The 26,154-nt window shown below is 31.7% G+C and overlaps 1 protein-coding gene across 1 annotated transcript in view; it reads right to left on the bottom strand.

Annotated features, from left to right (window-relative positions):
• The window catches only part of LOC114325502 (low-density lipoprotein receptor-related protein 6), a 114,518-nt gene extending 89,191 nt beyond the window's left edge, over nucleotides 1–25,327 (bottom strand). The window contains exon 1 of the mRNA XM_028273560.2: nucleotides 24,993–25,327. Coding sequence (XP_028129361.1) covers nucleotides 24,993–25,059 — 67 coding nt within the window. The 5' untranslated portion in view covers nucleotides 25,060–25,327. The remainder of the gene's footprint in view (nucleotides 1–24,992) is intronic.
• Between the last annotated feature and the right edge of the window lie 827 nt (nucleotides 25,328–26,154).

A 26,154-nucleotide genomic window follows, 5' to 3' on the forward strand; every position in this document is an offset into this window, starting at 1 on the left:
ATTTTTAAAAGACACCTCAAAATATAATGAATTTTGCGGTGGACATCAGAATTCTTCATTGGATCATGGTAAGCAAAAAATTCAAAAGGATTTTATTAGCTTATGAGTTTCTCGAGGTAACGCTGTCGAGTTTTTTAGTTTTATCTAATTTTGACTTTTTGATATCACTCGGAAGTCAAAACAACGATCTTTTTTGCCAAAAGGGTGAAAATTAACATATTTATTATTGTTAAACAAAAAATAAGCATACACCAAAAAATATCTCGGCAGCGTTACCTCAAGAAGTGTCTAAAGAAGATATATACAAAATTCCAGGCGGGTCGGTCAAGTAGTTTTTGAGTGTCTGCAGCCTTTGAAAAAAGCAGTTTTGAGGAAAACGCGTTTGAAGTATTGTCAACTTTTTTTTTCAATTTCTTTTTTGTCTTTCAAATGTAAAATGATGCACACCGGAATATCTTTTTGAATCGCGGAGTAATTTACAAAAGAAAATAAGAACAGCTGTTGACTGTTGTTCACTACGTTCAAGCGTGCTGGCGCGAACCTGCTGCAATTCGAGTCGAAGGTAGGGCTATTGAACACTATCTCCATACCTCAGACTCGCTTTGCAGCAAGTTCGTGCCAGCGCGCTTGAGCGTAGTGAGAAACGGTCAAAAGCTGTTCTTATTTTCTTTTGTAAATTACTCCGCGATTTAAAAACATAGTCCGGTGTGTATCACTTTACCATTTGACAGACAAAAAAGAAATTGAAAATAAAAGTTAACAATACCTTAAACGCGTTTTTCTCAAAACTGCTTTTTTCAGGCTGTAGACATTGTAACTCAAAAACTACTTGGCCAACTCACCTGGAATTTTGTATATATTTTCTTTAAACATTCCTTGAGGTTACGCTATCGAGATATTTTTTGTTTTATGCTTATATTTTGTTTAACAATAATAAATATTTTGATTTTCACCCTTTTTTGCAAAAAAAAATTCTTAACTAATAATAAACTCATAAGCTAATAAAATATTTTTGAATCATTTGTTTGCCATAATCTAATCATTAGTTCTAATGTCCATCGCAAAATTCATTGTTTTTTGAGGTGTCTTTAAAAAACTGCCACTATTGGCTTATTTTTCAATATTTTTCCTTGAATAATCTATGAATTTTACTAAATATGACAATTTAATTTAAAAGTAAAATAATTCTACCATACTTTAAAAAAATGTGTTTGGAATATTGATTTTAACCCCTTCGGCCCCCCTTAAGGATAGCTATGACACGATTTTGATAGGCAACTCATGCTAGAAACATTTGTCTATGTATGAAATTTAATAAAAAAAATGTTTCATTTAGCAAGCAGGTGGGTTCAGATCGACCTATATTCGGATCCCATACTATACAGGGTGAGGCAGATAAAGGGCCTATTAGAAATATCTCGAGAACTAAAGGTAAGAGAATTGTGAAAATTGGAATACAGGGGTTTTACGGTATGGGCTATTTAATGAAAATATTTTTGTCTCTTTGCTACTTCCGGTTATACCGGAAGTTGATTGTAACTTCGTTTTTTTAAATGGGACACCCTGCATATTTTGACATTTTTGGGTTCTGCTCGATGTCTTCTTTCATAAAATATGAGGTTTTGTAATATTATACAGGGTAGTTTAAAAGATAATTACGAATTTTTATAAATTTTGTAGCAAACTTCACACCCTGTAGAATTGTACTGATTTGATATCAAAAACTCCATTTATGTTCAAGTGATTTTTAATATAGTCTATTATTATTACAAATTAATAATATAGCGAAATGTTTAATTTTAGTATACAGGGTTGGTCGAAACTAGGAATGAGTATTTTCTGAGTTTTCTTAATTGGAACACCCTATATTTTTCTATTGTAATGAAGTGATATTTTATACTACTTTTTTATTTCTTAAGCATTTCCTATACCTAACTGCTTTAATTTGTAAGTTATTCGTAGTTCTTTAAGAAAAACATTAATCGCAACAAAAATTACGTGAAATTTTATTGATTTGCCGTGATAATATTCAATCATAAATAATTTTTCGAAAATAAACACATATTAATCTCGACTGACACTTTATTTATTAATACTGGTTAATATAACAAAATACTTACGTAGTTAAGATTGTTGGTGTGTTTAATATTAATAAAAACATGCAACATTCTATCTAGTTGGCTATGACTTTGACCATATATATATATGCTTAAACATTTGCTTTGCTATTATTTTTGAAGTTCCAGTTGCTTTTGCTACCATTACTAATATGAATTTTTCTAATGAGGAACTGATTAACATGTTTTTTTGTTCTAGGAGAGTATAACAAAAATGTGCTACTAGCAATAAAAATTTATCATCAGCAATTCGATGATAGATGACAACCAAAAAGAGAAACTTTTCAAAATTTATTAGAGCGGTTTCAACGAACTGAACATTTAGATTACCAGAAATCTGATCGAACAAAAACTATTGTAAATATTTTATGCACCAACAATCTTAACAACGTAGGTATTTTGGTGTCTGATCCAATATTAATAAATTAAGGATCATTCTAGATTAACGTATTTATTTTCGATTATTAACGATTAATGTATTTATTTTCAAAAAATTATTTATGATTGAATATTTTCACGGCGACCTAATAAAATTTCACGTAATTTTTGTTGCAATTAATGTTTGACTTAAAGAACTACGAATAACTACAAATTAAAGCAGTTATGTATAGGGAATGCTTAAGAAATAAAAAAGTACTATAAAATATCATTTCATTACAATACTAAAATACAGGGTGTTTCATTTAAGAAAACTCAGAAAATACTCATTCCGAGTTTCGACCAACCCTGTATACTAAAATTAAACATTTCGCTATATTGATAATTTTTTATAATAATAGACTATATTAAAAATCATTTGAACATAAATTGAGTTTTTGTTATCAAATCAGTACAATTCTATAGGGTGTGAAGTTTGCTACAAAATATATAAAAAACCGTAATTATCTTTTAAACTACCCTGTATAATATTACAAAACCTCATATTTTAAGAAAGAAGACATCGAGCAGAATCCAAAAATGTAAAAATATACAGGGTATCTCATTTAAAAAAACAAAGTTACAATCAACTTCCGGTATAACCGGAAGTAGCAAAGAGACCAAAATATTTTCATTAAATAGTTCATGCCTCAAAACCCCTGTATTCCAATTTTCATGATCCTCTTACCTTTAGTTCTCGAGATATTTCTAATAGGCCCTTTATCTGCCTCACCCTATATATTTTTACCTTGGTATCAATAGAACAAGTCAATGTGGTAATATAATATATGTCATAAAATAAATAAATAAAATGGCAATAAAATAAATAAAATTTTTTAAAAACTCATTTTTGGTTTTGATTATCGTAATTGGTGCAGCCAACAGAAGGTTTTTTTTCGAAATTTTATAAAGTCTTTGGGTTAAACTTATCGAATTTCATGTACAATTTTTCTTTACAAAGATTTACGGATAATTGCATAAATTTTGCGATATGGTAACAGCCAAACGTCCAGGGCTAGGAACAACCATTTTCCACAACCCTTTGGAGAAGCCAAGACCAGGAGTAAGGAACCAGCATCGTCCAGAATCCCATTGGTGCAGATGGAAGAACTAGAATGGTCTGAAGTCTATAGGTAATGAAAATATTCATAATAATAGTCTCCCGTTTTATACAGCTAACGCGGCTTTAGGATTATAGCAGGGTAGTCTGCTAATTTAGGGCCTACGCCTACAGTATACAAGAAAGGTAACCGAACCAGTGCTACGCTTCAACTGCCTATTATCAGGGTTGCAAAAAACATGTTTTTTAATTTTAAACTAAACACATGTTTTTTTGTTTAAAACGTTTTTTTTTTGCTTTAAACATGTTTTTTTTTCTTATTAAATTTAATATTTTAAACAAATAAAACTTAGAAGAAAACATTATTTAAATCATATTTTCTTAAACATAACATTATGTTAGGGGAGCAAAGTATGCTAAATGTGAAGTCACTCGAGCGCTTTGGGGACCTATTGGGTTGTGAAGAGTAGGTCCTAAAACCAAAAAAAGTTAAGTTAAGTTTTCCATTTTAGTGTGGACTTTCCATTTTTAATTTAATTTTCCATTTCCAACAATCCTTTTTTTAGATTATAGCGTTATCTATCCATAACTCGAAAAAGTATCAAATAACAGTTACTTATTTTTACGTAAGGAATCCAAATCTGCAATAAACAATGGGGGCTCCCATTTAAGATTTTAAAGTAACCCCCCACCCCTCTCCGTGGGAGGTCGTGTTTGGTATCATTCGATAGATTTTTGAAAAATATTGAGTACGTATTTTTTAGTTTTTGATCTGTCATTCATTTCGCGAAATATTCGCTTTTTTCTTTGTGAAAATCATCAGATTTTTTAAATATACACTGTTTTGCATATACTTAACTCACCTTATCTTAATCTGACGATTTTGAGTTCTTCTAAGGATAGATTTTTTTAGGCCCTCCCTTAACGAACTTCCCTGCATTAAGAGCCAGTATATGGTAGAAGTACATTTTCAAGGTACGAGGTTTCTCCCCATGTAATAATGTGACGCGCTCGAGTAACTGCCAAAATCCACGCTTTGGCTCCCCTACCATTAATTGAAGGTGTTTGATCTATTATTCTACTAAATAATAGATAAGAAATTGCCTGGGGAACCCCAGACTATATATTATTTATAAATTCGCATTGCAAGTTAGCTATTGCAATAACGCCTATTATCAGTTATTTTGTGGTGACCCCAGCTCATTTTTTGGCAAATTTGGTTGATCATCGCTTTAGTGGAAATAAACCATCATCCATCCATTATAAATTATCATCTAGAAGCATTTTCAATTATTATTATCATTACCAGGCAAAGTGTGTACCCTTTATTTAAACTTTAAACCATATGTTTTCTAAACATCTAATTGAGAACGTAAAGCCATTGGCATGATGGCGTTCTAAGAAAAATATAAATACTACAGCATTGAAACTTTCTCAACAGCTTCACAGAGCTATTGCATCGTCAGCCAACATAGAAAGACTCTTCTCATCATACGGTTTACCATTCCAAACTACGTAATTGGCTAGGCCCACTAGGCAATGTCAAAGCTTCTAAGTTGGTTTTTAAAGAACTTAATTCCATCAGTGATGACGTGACTGATCAGATTGATGATTTAGATTACAATACTACTATGAGACTGAAACAGTTTTGAGAAATTGATTAACTCTTGTATGCAAACTGTTTTAAGTTTTCCAATTTTTTTTTCTGTGTTCCGATTATTAATTAATAAATAATAATATGTATGTTAAAAAGTTTATATTATAAGGGAGCGTTCAAGTATTACGTAACTCGATTTTTACCCCCCCCTCCCCCTAGGTAACGCACTGTAATGGGTTTTTGAAGATTTTTGACCCCCCCCCCCCAACCTGCGTTACGTAATACTTGAACGGTCCCTAATGTGTTTAATAATTTTTTTGATGTTCATTATACATATACTACATTCGCTCTCGCGAGATTTTTTTTGACACATTCGGAATATGAAACATACAACACAAAAATTCCTACCTCACACTATTAACTGCTAAAATCAACTTAATCTTTCATTAAAAAAAGAAGAATTATTACAAATAGTGGGAGTGTCTACTAATCTCATAAAATTTTGTGAAGTTTATTTCTACAAAATATTTTTATTTTGTACAATAAATAATTTTCTCATTTGTTATCAATATATTATAATGGTGCAAATAAATAATTACTGATTGGCGTAAGGTTTATGTTATTTTTATGTCTGTTTACTATTAATAATATTGGATATGAGCAGGTGCGTTGCTTTTGTAGTAATTTCCAGTCACTTCTGACAACTGAACTTTTCAAAAAAGGAATTACTAACGTCAGTGTCAAAGTGAATCTCAATAGAGCGAATTAAGTATATTAATAAAGAAAATGAAAAAATAAACCACTTGTTTAATTTAAGTGTTTTAAACAAAAACTGTTTTAAACATAAACAAATGTTTAAAACAGTTGATTAAAACAAAATGTTTAAAATGAATCAACCCTGCCTATTATTACCCCTGGTTTTACCCAAGGTACTCATTTTTATTCAGACTGTTAAGGTGTCTGGATGTTCTCGACGGCGCTGAGTTTCAAACCCCTGCCTACCTGAGTGGAAGTCAGACATGCTACCCCCTGAGCTATCCGGGCCCTATGAAATATTCATGTGTTTCCTAATTTTACCAAACCATATTTGTACATTATAACAGTAATATCCTGTGAGACTTCTAAACCAATTTGGGCCTTTTTCCCCTAAGAAGATCTAAGGTACATTCTGCACTTTTTGTACCTATTCCAAAAAGTAACGTGTTAGATGCTGTAGTAAATCCTGTACCATCTTCAAATTAGACCACTGCATCCTATGGCCTAGATTTTCTTATTGTGAAAAAGGCTTAAAGGAAAAAGGCTACTGGGAAAAAGGCTCAAGTTGATCCAAGAGTCTTATAGGATAATATACTTATATATTTTTGATTCACTGTGTGTGTAGGATATTTTAGATAATTTAGTAAATTTAACAGACTAAAAGCTAAAAAATTCTTCGTTCTAAAGTAAATATTTCAAATGACCAATTATGTACTTAAATGTTCAACAATATAAAGATCTTCGTCATAAAACTTTTATAAATGGCCTTAATTATTACATACAATTAGTAATTAGATTAACAAATCCCGATTCCATAGAGCAAGCAATTGCTTTCGATAAGGAAGAAGATAATTTTATTATATACATACTTACAAATATCGAAGTAATAATACATAGAATACAATGGATACAAGTTCTAATAACTTTAGTTTACAAAGTAATTTTAGAAATGATAGATGTTTTACAAATAATTTATTTCATCATAAAATATAATAATAATACATTAGCACTACAGGCCTAGGAGGCCCACAGCTTGGTTGACTATTCTTCTCCATTCTTTTCTGTTCCTTGCTTTTATTTCCCAGTTTCTAACTTTTAATCTTCTGATATCTTCCTGCACTTCCATCTTGACCTTGGTCTTTTCTTCTTTCCCCCTACTGCAGTAGTTAGAAGGCACTTTGGTATCCTGGTTTGGGGTATTCCCTGCAAGTGTCCCATCCATCTTAATCTGATTGCCATTATGTCAGGCTCTTTGTATAATTCTTTTAATTCTTGGTTTGTTCCGTGTGCCCATATGCCATTTATGGTTTTTCTGCTGTACATTTTTCTCTAAACTCTTCATTCCCATATCTGAAGTTTAAATTCTTTTACTGCTGTTAGTGTCCATGTTTCACTCGCATAGGTGACTGCAGGTCCGATTACGGTTTTGTAAATCCTGATTTTGGCGCTTCTAGATACGTGGGTACTTCCCAGCACTCTATTTAAGGCATATAGACAGTGATTTCCAGGCATATTTTATGTATCTCCTTGCTGTTACCAGATTCACTCAAGAATACCGCTCCCAGGTACTCAAATTTCTTGACTTTTTCAAATTTGTAGGTTTTATTCTTTAATACTTTTATATTGACCATTAATAAATGGTACGTCTGTCCATTCCATATATTTGGTTTTCATTTCATTAATATATAAGCCCTTGCTATTTGCCTTTTCTTTTAGTTTTCTCACTATCTCTCTTAATTCTGTTTTACTTCTGGTTATAATCAACTATTTTTAATGGGAATAAGCCACAATTTTACCAAAAAAATGATTTTATTAACGTTTCGAAGCCTAAATCAGGTTTCGTTGTCAAAATACAAAATACTACTAAAATAAACAAAAATGTTGTTGCTAAGTAAAAAAATTCTTCTAATAATTTATTTAATCTGACTCATTTATATTGGCAATTCAGACGTATATTATACATTTTGAAGTAGAAGACTTTAAAATGATATCGCCAATATTTATGAGTTGCGTTCCTGGGACGACTTTACTAAAAGATAGTTCATTCGATTACATGAAATCAATCCCAACTCAAGAATATCCGTCACAAAAACATCATAGCATGTGATCTGTCTTTAAAAAGACAACCAAATGCAGTAAAATTCTCGCGTTAGAGATCTCATAGTAAATCACGAGGGAAAACCAGGAAAAATCTCGTGATACTATCCCGACATCGTAAGTATTTGGTCTTACATTTAATTTACCTTCAAAAAAACTAATACCAAATTCTGACTTTAATATGTTTAAATTATAAATAATATTAACAATATGTACATAGATACACAATCAGTTTTTTTTTAACACAAGCTGTGTTTAGACTACTAAAATCTGGTCATCAGTTGACCAATTATCAGTTCTTCTTTAACTTATATTACTAAATGATACATAACCTAAGATCTTAACCCTATGGTGTCCTCTTATTTTTTTTAACAAGTATGAAATTTTAAAACTAAAACTAACACACAATACAACACTATGCTCTGCTTTTACACTAACACTTTACACTAACTCAAATGGCTTTCTTCGTTTCGAGTCTTCTTTCTAGCCCAGTATTATCGAGGAGCTGGATGGCCTCGATGTTTACATGACTATGGAGCCGTTGTTCGTGACTACCTGCCATCTTCTTGATAACTTTGTCTACATTTTCCATCTCAAGATCCTTGTGGAGGTCGACATTTCGGATATACCAAGGAGCATCAACGATGTTCCGTAATACTTTATTCTGGAATCTCTGGATAATCTGAATATTACTTGAATTGGCACAACCCCAGAGTTGGCAACCATACATCCATACTGGCCTAAGTATTTGTTTGTATAAAAGTATTTTGTTATATGTGGACAATGCAGAGTTTCTTCCCATCAGCCAATACATTTTTTTGTAACGGATACCTAATTCTTCCCTTTTCTTTTTAATGTGGACTTTCCAGCGAAGCTTTGCATCAAGTGTGATACCTAAATATTTTGCAGAAGATGCATATGGTATTTGGGCATCATTTATTCTAATTGGAATGTTTTCGATTTTTTTATTTGTAAAATTGACATGAATAGATTTAGATTCATTTAATTTGATTTTCCATTTTTTAGTCCAATTGTGTATTTTATTGATTGCCAACTGTAATTTTTCTGCTGCTTCTTCGCTGGTAGCACCTACTGCTAAGATAGCGGTGTCATCTGCAAATGTGGATATAGTATCATTTTCCATTTCAGGTATATCGTATGTGTATAACAGGTAGAGAACAGGACCTAATACGCTTCCTTGAGGGACTCCTGCTCTGATTTCTTTTAGATCAGTGTACACGTCTTCTTGCTTAATTCTGAAATATGTCAGATATATATGATTGTAAAATTTCTGAATATTGTTTAGGCATAAGAATTTTGAGTTTGTAGACTAAACCTTCATGCCAAACTTTGTCGAAGGCCTTAGCTACATCTAAAAAGATTGTAGAATAGACTTTCTGTTCTTCTAATGATTTCTCAATTATGTTAGTCATTCTGTGTACCTGATCAATCGTAGAATGTTTATTTCTGAAGCCAAATTGGTGGTTTGGAATCATTTTTTTCTCTTCTATTATTGGTTTTATTCTTTTTAGCAGAAGTTTCTCAAAAAGCTTCGACATCACGTAAAAGTGATAATGGTCTATATGAAGACACTTCATTTGGTGATTTTCCTGGTTTTGGTATCATTATAACCTCAGCTATTTTCCTTAAATTTGGAACATATCTCAATCTCAATGCAGCATTGATGATGTTGGTCAATTTGACTATGGCTTTACGAGGCAGGTTTTTTAGTAATTCTCCAGTAATTAGATCATATCCTGGTGCCTTCTTAGGATTTATATTGTCTTTTATTTCATCAGCTACTTCCTTCGGGGATGTTGGTCTGATTCTCTCCTCTGTCTGATTAGGCTCTATCGATATTTTTGATCATTATTTTGGTCATCATGCGGTTTAAATGTATTTTCTAAATATGTGGCAAATCTCTCTGCCTTTTGCTCATTACTTCTAGCCCAGCTACCATCTTCTAGTTTAATGGGTGGAGAATGGGTTACTGGTCTTTTTAGCCTTTTTGTAGCTTTCCATAGAGAGTAGTCTGTGCTACTATTAACCGTCAACTCTCTCAGGTAATAACTGATTAACTCATTTTTTATATTTTGAATCTCTCTTTTAAGTTTTTGACTAGCATTGTTTAAATTTGTTTTATCTTGGGGTGCTCTGGTTTGTTGCCACTTCCTTCTAAGTTTTCTTTTCTCTTTAATTAACTTTTTAATTTCTTTCGGATAGTTTTTTCCTTTGACGTTTGATCTTACAGTAGGAGTACTTTCCCATGCTGATTTTTGTATATTTTGTACAAGCAACTCAACTTCCTCATCTAGTTGTTCAGGTTTTTTTAATGGTACTGCTAGTTCAATTCTATCTTCAAGGATTGATCTAAAGCTTTCCCAGTCTGTTAGTTTATTTATTAGTTGCTAGTAGTCTGTGTGCTGTAGTCTAGATGATATGGTCAATGGTCTTCATTCTTGTTGGCTTTAGTTCCATTTATTTTATTTGTTAGTATTGGGTTACAATCCTTTCTGATAATCGTGTCACTCACAGTGAGTATTATGGGTGAATGATCTGAATTCATATCCCAACCTTCATTAATATCTACATAGTTGGATGAAATATTTTTAATAACAAAGAAATCAATTAAGTTCGGTATTTTGTTTGTATCTGTTGGCCAATAAGTCAGTCTACCTGTTGATATTACTTCACATTTCTGTTCTTTTATGGCTGCCAGTAACTCTTTTCCTTTAGTTGTTGTTAATCTTGATCCCCATTGGGTGTGCTTTGCATTACGGTCACCTCCAATGATATATCTTTTTCACAAACTTTTCAAGTATTCTACATACTGTTCTTTTTTAATGGAATGCCTAGGGGGGCTATAAATTGAGCTTACATTAACTTCGCAATTAGTTTTGAGTTTGACACATACCAAAGTTGCTTGTATGTGTTCTGTTTCATATTTTAGCTCCTCATAATGTTCAATGTTATCTTTTATTATTAGTGCGCTGCCTCCTTTGGCTGCATTGCCAGGATGTATAGTGTGGTATACCCTGTATCCTCTAAGCTTTATAAAAGATTGTTTCGTGAAATGTGTTTAAGCTATGAGACATAAATCAACTTCTGTATCTAGGATAGTTTGCAGTTCATTTTTATGTTGTAGAAGCCCATTGCCATTCCATTCCATGATTCGTAGTTGCTTAGCCATTTCGAATTTTCGGTATAGCTCCTTTAGCGCTATGTTCCAATCTAGTAACGCGTATATCTATTTGTATTATTTTGTCATCTATCTTGATGAGTTTTTCTAATATTATTTTCAATGTATTCTCGGTTTCCAATTCTTGGTCCGTTTGTTTTACATTATTAACTACATCACTGTATTTTCTATTTGCAGTGACGTTTTGTGCTTTTGGCTTTTCCTTCTCATTGACCCTTTGTGGTGGTTTTGGTAGACTGGCCTTATTTGTTCTCTGATTTCTCAGCTTTTGTATTTTTTGGCTACATAACATCCTCGGTAGCTTGCAGGATGATTTTCACCACAATGGATACACTTTGGTTCCTCTTTTAGTGGTTTCTGACAATTTTTGGTAAGGTGCTTACCAATGCATTTAACACATCTTGGTTCCTTATTACAATATTTCCAGGTATGATCATAGGCCTGGCATCTTTTGCACTGTGGTACCAGCTTCAAGCTCCTTAGTGGTTCAATTTTTACTCTCATGCTCAAAATGTCAGTTATTCCAAAGATATTGTTTATATCTTCATCTTGTCTGAACGTCAGGATGAACGTATCAAGAGGTTTTTTAGTTCTCCACTTCAATTTCTTATCAGCTTGTATAGCTTTATATCCTCTTCTTTGTAGCTCCTTTACTATGTCATTAGGCTGATAGGAATGATGTAGTTTCTTAACCATTACTCTGATTGGTCTTTCTTGTTTATTTTCATATGTGTGATAGGAAAGTTTACTCGTGTTTAAACTGTTTATTAGTTTTCTATACTCATTACTGTCGGGTGTATTGATTTTTATGACTTCACTGTTTATTATTTTCATGGTGAATTTAATACTAGCATCGACTAGAGTCTTACTTAAGTTGGCAGCATCTTCAAATTCAAATTCAAATTCAAAATATCTTTTATTAAAAAAAAAATTGTAAACAACATACTTACAGCAAATTGTCACAATTGAATAATAAGTGTCTAATATACATACAAAATTACAATTACAAATACTATGAGTTAAAAGTTAAAATGTGTGATTTAAAAACTCATACACAGAATATGGTTCTAAATCCAATAAAATGCTTTTTATTTCAGTTCTAAATATATTAAAATTCTGTTGCAATTTAATTCTAACAGGCAATTTGTTAAAAAATTTTATACACGAATATGTAGGTCCTCTCTCTGTTGCGACTAGCCTATGTATAGGAAAATTGAGCCCTACATACCTAGTGGGTATGCTGTGTTTTGGCTCAGAATGTGTAAACCTATCCCTATTCTTGAACAGGAACAGTAAACACTCATATATATAAAGCCCTGCCACAGTTAATAATCTTAACTCCTTAAATTTTCCCCTACAGGTCCTTCGAGCTTTTATCTTGAGCATTGTTCTTATTGCTCTCTTCTGAGCAATGAATACTCTATCAACATCAGTTCCTCCTCCCCAGAAAATAATACCATATCTGAGCACTGAGTAGATGTTTGCAAAATAAACTGTCTTAAGGTGTTGTAAATTCAAATACTTAGACATTACTCGTAATGAATAACATGCCATGTTGATTCTCTTGCGAACAACACACAGATGCTCTGACCAATTTAGATGTTGATCTATGTAAATACCCAAGAATTTTGTATTTGTTGATAATTCAACAGTTTGATCATCCAACTCAATCTCCTCTGGAATTATCTCATTATTTTGCTTTGTGTGAAAACAAACACAGTTAGTCTTCTCAGTATTTAAAACCAATTTATTTTTTAAGAACCAATTCTGAGCTGTTTTTAAGTGATCTGAAGAAATACTCAGAAGATCCTCAAACGTTGATGCTAATGTTAATAAGTTTGCATCATCTGCAAAATTTACAAGGTGAGACTCACTGCTCAGTATTTCGCTACCAAGATTGTTAATGTAGAAAACAAAAAGAAGTGGTCCCATGACACTGCCCTGAGCAATACCAAGTTGTAAATTCCCTTCTTCTGAAGAAAACTGTTGTCCTTCTCGAGTTATAATAACTTTTTGTCGTCTGTCAGTGAGGTAATCTCTTATCCAGTCCCGAGCAGGGCCACGAATTCCATATCTTTCTAGTTTGTTGATCAAAATATGATGATCTATGCTGTCAAACGCTTTTGATAAGTCCAGGAACATTCCCAAGGAAATCTCCCCGTTCTCCCATCCATTCAAAATCTTATCCACGAATTCGTATGTAGCTGTTTCAACAGACCTTCCCTTGAGATATCCATGTTGTGATTCAGCAATTAGGTGGTCATCATTGAAAAAGGCTATAAGTCTTGTGCACATTGCTATTTCGAAAATTTTTGAAAATGTCGGTAGTAAACTGATGGGTCTATAATTTTCCAATTTGGTTTTATCTCCCTTTTTATGTAAAGGTTTCACTAGAGCTAACTTTAGTTGGTTAGGGAAAATACCATACTTAAAAGAGTTATTAATAATGTGGCACAATGGTTCTGCAATCTCTTCTGCACAATGTTTCAACAGATTCGCCGAGATCCCATCATAACCTGCACTTTTTTTATTTTTTAGCTTTGAGATGATATTAAGAATTTCAGAAATAGTTACTGGTATAAGAAAAAAAGATTTGGTGTTATATGGAATACTGCATGAAAAAGTGGCTTGAGGTTGAGTTTTTATTAAATTAGGACCTGCATGAAGTACAAATTTGTTAAAGTTATTACAAATATCCTCAGGCTTACCACTAATATTCGAAGTTTGATCGACATATTCTGTAACTGTACCATTAATTTCCCTAACAATCTGCCAAACGCATTTTGATTTGCTTTCACTGTTATTTATACGCTCTTCATAATGAGCACTTCTTGCATCACTCAGGAGACGATTGTATTCCTGCTTCTTTGTTTTGTAAGCCTCACTATAGACCCTGTCAGACCTACTAAGCACTAGAAGGATGTCTAGCTCATTCTTACATGCAGCAACCTGCTGATTAGGTTTTAGTATTTTTTTTTGCCGTACATTTTTGCTGAACTGAGACTATAGGAAAGCAATAATCAAAGGTAGACCCAACAATACTGACAAAAGCATCCCATTGCTCATTTACCAGTGATTCAGGGGTAAAAAACACTGAGTCCCATTTTTGACTAAAAAGCATAGACTTGAAGTTATTTTTATTTGTAATTGAAAAAATTCTTTTTTTAACTTTTTTGAGTTTTCCACTTATTTGCAAAGTAAAGGACACCTTCTGGGCAGTATGGTCAGACATATGAGTGCCTACCACCTCTGCATCAAAAACGTTTATATTAGTGTAAATATTGTCAATACAACTTTGAGAAGTCCTACTTACCCGTGTATATTCTAAAATAGAAGGAGCAAAATTAAAAGACTGCAACAATTCACTGAAATCTTTAGCATTACTGTCCTTAACATTCATTATATCTAAATTAAAATCTCCAGCAATAAAACATGTGCATTGCTCATTCAGTAGTATATTTAGAACTGACTCAAGTTTTACTAAAAAGTCATGAACAGGTTTTGTGCTTGTTCTGTATATACATATGATTATGACCTTTTTTTTATAAAATGAGAGTTCTACGGCAGAACACTCAAAACATTCTTCATCGCCAAATATGGTTATGTCACTTCTATGTACATACTCTATACCATTCCTTAAAAAAATTGCTGTGCCTCCATATCCATTTTGCCTGCAAAATGCTGATGCCAGTGAATATCCCACCAAATTATATGCGGACAATTGATCGATGGTTTTCCAATGTTCGCTCACACACATAGCAAGAACATTTTTTTCATCGTTTAGAAATTCTTGAAGAGCATCATGACTTGTTCCTATAGATTGAAGGTTTTGGTGCACTATACACACCTGGTCAGAAGCAATTTTTTCAAGTTGATTATTTAACCTATCTATTGAGGTGCTAGATTCTTCAGGTTTAAAAATTCACTAACATAAAGACCGACTGGCCAAAAATCAGGAGTTAGGACTGTGGGCACGCTCTCTTGTGTTACTCCAATTTTAAAAGAGCTAATGAACTTTTTCTTTGTGCGTAACTTTTCTATGACACTATTTTGAACCCCATTTTCTAGCATGTATGATTGCACATCCTTTGCTGTTGAATCGTCAGTGAGACCTGACAAGAAAATCCAACTATAACTAGACACACTGGGGGCAATTTTAAGATTGGAAGTTCCATTTCTTTTGCCTTGAATGGGTGCTGGTCGTTTATTTTTTAAGAAACCCCTTTTTCTTTGAGTTTCCCAACCATCCATATGTTGATTTTTACTTGACGATGATGGAGCATTTTGATTCGTTGTATTATTAATTTGAGTTTGTTTTACAAGATTTTCATGTGAAGACTTAACAGTTAGTCTTGAATCATCAGGTTTTATTGTCTCGTCGTTATTAATGTTTAACACATCATTCATTATTAGCTGAGTTTGTGTCTTCATAATTTCTAAACTAACAACTTGTTCATTTATTTTTGACTGACCTTGTATGACATTCTCATTAATTTTCGTAGAGTTTCCTTGAAGTTGTCCATGTTTGTCTGCTGAAGCCTCTTGTTGTTTTGTTAAAATCAAGGTAGATTGCTGTGGTACAACAAGACTATTGTTTTTCTTCGAAACCTTCTACTACAACCGGAGGTGGCAGTTTTGACTTTTGAATTTGCTTTACAGCTGTTGCTTTCTTTGGAGAGGGAGGAGATAATGAAGTATCCATTTTGCGTTTTTTGGTCCTCCTGTTCTCTTGTCTTATCCACTCCGTTTCGTTGGCTAAATCTTCTTCATCGGTAAAATATTCAGATTTGTCTGTTTTGGTTTTTGTTGTATCGGCGCTTGCTGTTGACCCTATATCTTGTTGGGTATTCTCAAGCTTTGCTAATCTTTGCTCCATTGTGATAATTATTTGATTTAGGCGCTGATTATCTATATTAAGTTTTTGAACATTATTTTCTGATTGAACCCATGCATTATATAATGCTTGTTCATTTTGCGAACGTTGTGCATTTTCTGAAAATAAAACGTTCTTTTCCTGGACTAATATTGCCTCAGTTGGCGTCTGATTAGGAAACATTTTAAAATAATGATTGTTCCTTTATTTTTAATAAAAATAAAAGTAAAAACTTACTTATTAATCGACTCTTGGTTTCTGGTTTCGTGATAACATAACGACCATTTAATTGGATCGTCGGACATCACTCAGGATAAATAATATCCTTAATAATATACTAATTTAACTACTCGTTGATAAGAACGTCTCGGATACAACCTTACCGTTCGGAAGTCTACTTGTTACTATATACAATAAGTAATACTAAAATATAAAATTTGTACTAAAAGTTAGAATATAAAATAAAGTCAGAATTTTGTATTAGTTTTTTGAAAGTAAATTAAATGTAAGACCAAATACTTACGATGTCGGGATAGTATCACAAGGATTTTTCCTGGTTTTTCCTCGTGATTTATTATGGAATCTCTAAAGCGAGAATTTTACTGTCATCATTGCATTTGGTTGTCTTTTTAAAGACAGATCACATGCTATGATTTTTTTTGTGACGGATATTCTTGAGTTGGGATTGATTTCATGTAATCAAATGAACTATCTTTTAGTAAAGTCGTCCCAGGAACGCAACTCATAAATATTGGCAATAACATTTTAAAGTCTTCTACTTTAAAATGTATAATATACGTCTGAATTGCCAATATAAATGAGTCAGATTAAATAAATTATTAGAAGAACTTTTTTTACTTAGCAACAACATTTTTGTTTATTTTAGTAGTATTTTGTATTTTGACAACGAAACCCGATTTGGGCTTCGAAACATTAATAAAATCATTTTTTTGGTAAAATTGTGGCTTATTCCCATTAAAAATAGTTGATTATAAAAAATGCCACAAGGAAATAGCTTCAGAACAACTTCTGGTTATGATCACAATATCATCTGCAAATGCTAGGCACTGGTGTTTCTTGGAATATACAAGGCCAGACCTGTTTATGCGTGCCTCTGGTAGGGTTTTTTCTAACAATATATTGAACAACAGTGATGACAATGGATGCCTTTGTCGCACTCCTTCCCTGACTTCAAATTTTTCAGTTAGGTTGTTATGTACTTTCGACTTTGTTTTCTGTTTTATCAAATGTCATTTTTATCATTTTAATCAGTTTCGTGCTAATGTTTAAGTCTCTGAGTGCTTTAAATAGTTCTTTTTTTTTCACTCTGTCGAATGCCTGTTTAAAGTCTAGAAAAAGTGTGACTGTCTGTTTTTCATTATCGTGACTTTCTGCTAATATTTGAAGATTTGATCCACAGTACTACATCCCCTCCTAATAATTTTGCCAATTTTGGCAAAATTGGCCAAAAACAAAAAAGTTACAAACTAAAATCACTAGCCAGTTGTGTCTGAGTTTAGCGAACGACTATACAAGCAAAATACCATTAATTAAATTCACTTTAATAATTGCATATCATATCAATATTGTGGAGCAACATATAATTTTTACAATTTATAACACATCTCACATCATTTGCGAAATCCCATTTTCTTCAATGACAGTAGGTATGAAATATCAATTTGACAATTTCAATTAACAATATGAATTATTTAAAACACATTCGCGGTCATGACTGCATATGAATTTATGCTCATGGTCATGACAGTCATTTACTCCATAAGAATATGTGTATAAAATGACAGTGTGTCCGCAAATGTGTTAAGAAATATATTGTTAAGAAAGTTGCAAGATTTGTCCACTATATCTGCACGATCCTTTTTCGTATCCCCTCCAAGTACTTGCACACAGCGAATAGGAGTGGTGGACAAACTTCTTTAATGGGGGAACACATAGTTTAAGAACCTCTAGTGGAGGGCCAGAACTCTAGGAAGAATGCATTTTGTGTTAAAGCTTTTAATCACAATATCTAATTAATCATAATATGTAACATTGTAGTGCATTAAGTACACACAAATATTACAAATTACGTTTTACATTAAATGATAATTAATTTAACTTTTATTCAAAGACCCTGTTCTGATTGAGTGTTTCCGCAATTTCATGGTTGGAACAAACCTTTCCGTTATGTTTATACTTGAATAAGTACCTAAATGTTATAGCTTACAACCCCATGTAAATTTATTTATTTATTTATTTATACTGCACATTTACAGCAATGATGCCAATTATAAATGCACAGTTGGTCAATACAAGGTAATAAGAACATATAATAATTTATACAATACAATAAAACAAATACACGTTAAAACAATAAATAAGGGTATCACAGTTTATGTAGCATAGTACTCTTTTTCATATTATATAGGTCAAGGTCTTCAGTCACGATAAAATCGTTCATTGCCATTAAGCAGTTTGCCATGGGGGAGTTTGCATATTCTGGAGTTATTTTAAATGAACCGCTAACTGCAAAAAGGGGACATCTGCATAAAAGCAAATTTTACAGGAGAAGGTAAAAACTAAATAATTATGTAACCAAATCTCTTAGAAACGGAAAACTTGGTATACATGTTCAATATAGCTTTATACATAATTCTGTAAGTAAATAAGTTGTAAATAATTTTAATTATAATTGTATAATATTCACATTTTAATGTTGTGTAGAAGTCCCCTTTTTGCAGTTAACTGTAATAAAAATGAAAATTATTAGAAATAATTCAATTAGGTAAACACTACTTGCTAGAAAACACCTTTATTTGCCATTATCAACACGTAATATAAAGAAAGGAATAGAAAATAGTCCATAGTATTAATTATGAACTTGGTGAACAGTGGGCCATTCTGTTATTTCCCTCCAAAATGGGATATTGCCATCGTCGATGAATCTGAGCATTTTTCTAATGTTTTCAACTTTGGATGATATTAATGGGCGTGTTTCAGAGTAAACTCGCGTTGTAAAGGCAAAAATGTCACTTCTTCGGTTATTTTTCGTTATATTTCTGCTGTAAAAGTCCACTTTTTGCAGTTACAGAAATTTTAGCCCCATTTTCAATATACAGTGGAACCCCGATAAGTCGGCCCCCGATAACCCGGAAGTCCGGCTAACCCGGACCGATTTTCATCAGATAAACATTTTGATTTTCAATATTTTGTATTTTTCAATTTAATTGTGGCTTATTTCCAATCAAAATAGTTAATTATCAGACAATCCTTTCAACAATAAAAGTGTATGTAATATAATATTTGAGAGATAATGTGTCTAGACTCTCTGTGTCGTGTACTTATGTGTGTAATTTGAACACGAGATTAAAAATTACTCATAGTACACGCCGCAGAAACAACAGCCAGCTGTCTGTAGTATCTATTCCTTTTTATTTCAAACTGTCAGCATTGTTTAGGAAAGACTATTTAAAAAATTCTTTTATAAACAATGGTCTTTAGTATTGTGTGTCTTGTATTGTGGTAGGGGAGCCCAAGCGGGGATTTTTGCAGTTACTCGAGCGCGTCAGATTATCATATGGCGAGAAACCTGGTACCCTGCAGATGTACCTCTACCATATATTGGCTCTTAACACAGGGGAGTTCGTTAAGGGGGGCCCGAAAAAAAAAATCTATCCTTAAAAAAACTCGAAATTATCAGATTAAGATAAGGTAAGTTAAGTACATGCAAAAGAGTGTATATTTAAAAAATCTGACGATTTGAGCCGGGCGTAAGGAAATGGGTGAGTCCCAAAGTTTCACAAGAAAAAAGCGAATATTTCGCGAAATGAATGCCAGATCAAAAAACTAAAAAATATGTGCTCAACATTTTTTAAAAATCTATCGAATGATGCCAAACACGACTTTCCACGGAGAGGGGTGGGGGGTAAATTTAATATTTTAAATACGAATCCCGCGATATTTCGCGAAATGAACATCAGATCGAAAAACTGTAAAATACACTTATTTATTATTTTTAAAAAATCTATCGAATGGCACCAAACACGACCCCCCACGGAGGTGGGGTATGGGGTTACTTTAAAATCTTAAATAGGAGCCCCCATTTTTTATTGCAGATTTGGATTCCTTACGATAAAATAAGTAACTTTTATTCGAAACATTTTTTCGAATTATGTATAGATGGCGTTATAATCGGAAAAAACGATTGTTGGAAATGGAAAATTAAATTAAAAAATGGCAAGCGCCCACTAAAATGGAAAATGTCACTTAACTTTTTTTGTTTTTAGGACCTACTCTTCACAACCCAATAGGTCTCCAAAGCGCTCGAATGACTGCACATTTAGCATACTTTGCTCCCCTACCATTGTTTGGGTTTGGTGTTTTTTTTAGAATTGTAATGAGTAGGTAATATGTACTGTGCATATTTATAAAAATATTTCATGTTATTTCAATTCTAACGGAGTTTATCTGTAAGTATACCGTATTTTATTAATTTTTACCATATTCTCCGGCTATCTCGGATTTTCGATAACCCGGATCGGTCGTGGTCCCGATTAATCCGAGTTATCGAGGTTCCACTGTACTTAGAATAGATGCAGAAGTCCCCTTTTTGTTGAAAACAATGTGTTTACATGTAAAGAACGCAAAAATAACAAAAAGTGAATTTATGAAAATTTGTTGGAAGTCCCCTTTTGCAGTTAGCAGTTCAAATAAAGTGTGTCTACATCTAAGTCTTTGGTCTGGTACATTAAAATTTATAAATGAAAGAATCGTAGGAGAATCTATGATTTGATAAACTATATTCAGTATAATATAAACAATTCAGTGGAACAGTTATTTATATCTTGTTCTGTTTCAAATTTTAATTTTATCATTGGTGGCGTGTATATTCCTCCTAACAGTCCAAATAATTGTTATCTATCACATGTTGAAACGATTGAAGATTTGAGAATTCAGTATAATAAATGCAACTTTTATATTTTTGGTGGTTTTAACTTGCCTAATATAACTTCCGATTTAAATAATATATCACCATCTCAGATGAATGAAAACATTTCTAGTGTAGCACAATGTTATGCTTTTCTTGATTTTAAACAGCATATTACTATTCCTAACTCTAATAATAAGTTTTTAGATCTACTATTTTCGAATGTGGATAGTATTCTAGTTTCATCTGCAATAGATCCTATTTTTTCTGAATCTACTTATCACAAACCATACTCCTTTGATTTACCTATATCGGGCATTACAAATAATTTACTGTGCCAAGAATTTTACTATGATTTCAGAAACGCTGATTATATTAGCTTACAGAATTATTTGGGACCTATCAATTGGCACAAGTATTTAAATTTAAATGACATAAATACTGCAGTACACAATTTCTATCATATTATGAGTATGGCATTAAATCTTTTTGTGCCCAAAAAGAAAAGTAAGGTATCAACTTTCCCAAAGTGGTTCAATGCTGAGTTGAGAAATTTAATCATCCAAAAGAAAATAGCTCACAAAAATTACAAGAATACTGGCAATCGCTGTTATTACATAGAATTTTCAAAGTTACGTAGTCAATGTAATATTTTATCTAAAGAATGTTTTGTGAATTACAAAAAAGACCTTGAAAATAATTTTAATACCGATCCCAGGTCATTTTGGAGATTTTTTAGCCGAAAAAATAATCTATATGATGTTCCTAATAATATGTATCTAGCTGATAAAAAAGCTGTGAATGGTGATCAGATAAGTGAACTTTTTGCTGTTTACTTCTCTGAAGTTTATGTTTCTTCCCTGGATGTAAGTTATCATGACACATTTAATAATTATTCATCTATAAAGTGTGATTCTTTGACAGCGGAAGTTATTTTCGATGGTTTGTCAAAACTTTCTAATAATGTAACAGCTGGACCGGATGGTCTTCCCGATTTTTTCTTGAAAAACTGTGCTTACAGTCTAACTCAACCATTGTTTGTTCTATATAACTTATCATTGAAATTAGGCATTCTTCCTGATAAATGGAAAACTAGCCATTTAATTCCAATTTTTAAATCTGGCGAAAGAGAAAATATAGAAAATTACAGAGGTATATCTAAACAATCGACCATTCCTAAACTACTTGATAAGTTGATTTATAACCATATTAGTTTTACTTGTCAACAATTAATAAATAATTATCAACATGGCTTTATGCACAAGAAATCCACAACTACAAACTTACTATCTTATGAAACATCTATTATCAGAGATCTGGAAAGAAAATGTCAGGTAGATTGTGTATACACAGACTTTTCAAAAGCCTTTGATAGGATTGACCACTACTTACTGCTACATAAACTTAAGGCATATGGTTTCAGCGATCTGCTTTTAAAGTGGTTTGATAGCTATTTAATAGGTCGCACACAAAAAGTCAAACTGGGTTCATTTATGTCAGATACAATACAAATAAAATCTGGAGTTCCACAAGGTGCTCATTGCTCGCCCCTTCTGTTCAATCTGTTTATTAACGACATAGGTGAATGTTTTAATCACTCTAAGTACTTGCTATTTGCTGATGATTTGAAGATTTACAGATCTATCAAAGATCATGAAGATTGTAGTCTCCTTCAAAACGATCTCAATAATTTAGTTGAGTGGTGTAACAAAAACAGACTCTTTTTAAACATTAATAAATGTCATTTCATTAGCTTCCACAAAGTTGCAAAAAAATATCAATCATCATATGTCATCGACAGTAAAGCGCTCTCTTATGTTAGAGCAGTAAAGGATTTAGGAGTAATATTCGATGAAAACTTAACGTTTGTGGATCACATTAACTATGTGACAGCAAAGGCTTCAAAAGTACTGGGTTATATACTTCGCAGTTGTGCTGATCTTTCCCTTAATACAATAAAGGCTGTTTACTCATCATTGGTTATATCTATATTAGAATTCTCCTCTATTGTCTGGTCACCATTTTATAATGTTCATGTTGTTTGTCTCGAGAGAGTTCAAAATAAGTTTTTAAGATTTGCAGCATACAGATTGGGATATAATGTTATTGAACTAAACCACAACTATACCATCATCCGTAGTGATCTCAATTTGCACTCCTTAAAAGACCGTAGAATTATAAATGATCTAGCTTTTATTTATAAACTATTAAATAGTGAAATCAATTGTCCTGATTTATTAAAATTAATAAACTTTAATATTCCAAACCATAATCTGAGAAATAATAACTTGTTCCATGTACCTCATCATTTAACTAACTATGGTCTTAACTCACCAATAGATAGAACTTTAAGTCGCCTGAATGATTTGGACATCGATTTATTCTCTTCTTCCAGTCGAGTATTTAAAAACCAACTAAAATCAGTTTTTCCGGTCAGCACTTATGTTTAATATTTAATATTTAATATTATATTTTCAGTGGATTTGTTAATTTTTGCCATGGATAATGCTTTTGTATTATGTAATTTGTTAATTTTTTTATTGTCTGTAGTTAGTTGATTAATGTCAGTTTATATTATATTATTATGTATTGTCACTGCATAACGTGGATTGTGTGTATGTTAAATTTAGTTTTATTGTAATGTACTTACTACAGTTTTATGCTGTCACACTTTCATTTAATTCATTTTATTTTATTTTTAGTTTTTTTACTGTTTTACTGGACTTTACCAATACTACTTTTACTTCTACTTATTGTTTATATATGTATATTTTTTTTTAAATTGGGGAGACCCGTAAATAAATAAATAAATAAATATATTAAATATGAAAATGATTTGGGCATTTCTACATCTTTCGCTCAATAACACAGTGTCAAAAAGCATTCTCTGCAAGTTATAGGAAACCTTAAAAGGATAAATCAAAAATTTCCTCAGATATAAAGACCTCAAAAACTTCTTCTGAATCCTCTCTATCATATCACCATGTGATATGGTGGAGGGACTCCATATGGTACAACAATATTCGAGTTTTGACCTCACATATGCATTAAAAAGCTTAATTGTAGTGTCAATAAAATTCTTTACTGGATCTTAGGATAAAGCCTAACTGTCTATAGCAATCATTAGTTAGTTTGAGAATGTGCTCATTAAAGGAGAAGTTGCTGGTGAATAACACCCCTAGATCTCTGATTTTTGTTAACCTTTCAAGTTTTACTTCGTTAATAAAATAATCTGTTCTTATGATTTCTCGCTTTCTAGAAAAAGTCAATAGTTTACATTTTACTCATTTAAGTTCAAATCATTATTTTTACAGAATGATAAATATTAATAAAACGATGTTTTGTGCTTTCAAATTGTAAAATAACGGATATTCGCAAAATTTCATTAAAATCTGCTAGAAATTGGAGGTAGGTAATATTCTATTTTTGATCTCGATGACTGGCCTATAAATAAATAAATAAAATAATATCTAGTAGTTCATGTAGTGATTGCAGTTATTTTATTAACTTTACAAACCTAAAGACAACAAGTGCATTAAATTTAATGCTAATTTATGATTTAATTTAAGGACATTTGAAAATAATTTTGGGCAACAAGTGTGTCAAATTTAGTTCTAATTTATTATTTAATTCTGTCATTCTGTAATATGATGATTAAATATAAAATATCAAGGGAAAAACTGTAAATCTATGAAATTAGAATGTATGAAACTTTAGTTCTAATGAAATATTTTTGGTGCATTTGACAAAAAGATCATTTAAAAATATATAAATTTGAGAAAACTTGATACTGTTTCACTAGTGTTGTTATAAAATAACGAATATTTTTTTGTATCATATTCACTTCATAGAATCTTTCAAAGTGCTTACTTTGCATTCTTTGGATTCATTAATTTGATAATGCATTTTTACGCCATAGAATCAACGAAATATTAAATTTAAAACTTACCCCGACAAAAGGAAGACACTATTAAACAAATGATTGCCCATAACAAAATAAAAGAGTAGCGAAACATTTGAAGACACCCTATGAAAAAGACATTCCTACTTTTTGTTTACATTTTCATATTTTGAGATGGGCTAGGATGTTTAGATCATTTTCAATGTCACTAAAACGAAACAAGAACCGAAATTAAACTTTAACAACAATCACCATTCGTAAACAAATTAAATGTTTAATAAAAAACACACTTTATAGACGCACAACGTGACGTACACAAACAAAACAAAAAGTAAAAAATGGAAGATAAGTAAAAAAGAATTTGATAATCAACAAAGTATCAAAAATAATTATTTTATGCAGCACCAGAGCGCAGCACATTCTCATTGGCTGACCTGATTTAAGGCATCTTTTTACGACCTATCATATCAAGTTCATGTATATAACATATTAACCGATTCCTAGAAATGCATATTTTATTTAAATTATATAAATTGAAGCAATCAGGTAATGTTTCATAATAAATTTAATTATAATTATCCATAATATCAGAATCAATCTGATATAAATATGCCTAAAATATGTGCATAAAATCTTGTGTTCCGTGATACAAGTTCAAAAGACAAGTTCGAACATTTCGATGGTCAGGACTGGATTCATCGATTTTTATCCATAATAAATTTATCATTCAAACAATTTATATAAAGATACTTTTTATTATTATTTATTTTGTGCTAAAATAAACGTAATTGCTTTATAAAAGCTATAAAAGTAGCTTTGTGAAACTGTGGATTGTTTTTTTTTTTTTGAGTGAATTTGATGGCCTTGGCCGAGCCAATTAGCCAGACATTTTGTTATTTTAAAAACAAACAAATTTGATTTTTCTATCAGAGGAATTTTTTCTGTATTTCTAACTCTAAATACATAACAAACTAACATTATTATCTACAATTATTATCTAAATAATACTCTGTTTTGGTTGTTCATTTTTTTTTTGTAAATTTTTATTTTTTTTTTATTTTTTTTTGCATTTTTTTTTATATTGTTAATTTGTTTTTTTTATTAATTTTTTTATTGTTATTTTTTATAAATTGTTTTTTTTTACTACGCTAAGACGTAAACCCGATTCATCCTCGCGGAGGTTTACATCTTCTTAGTTTTTTTTTGCATT

Source organism: Diabrotica virgifera, chromosome 4 (assembly GCF_917563875.1).
Source record: "Diabrotica virgifera virgifera chromosome 4, PGI_DIABVI_V3a".
Classification (NCBI taxonomy): Eukaryota; Metazoa; Arthropoda; class Insecta; order Coleoptera; family Chrysomelidae; genus Diabrotica; species Diabrotica virgifera.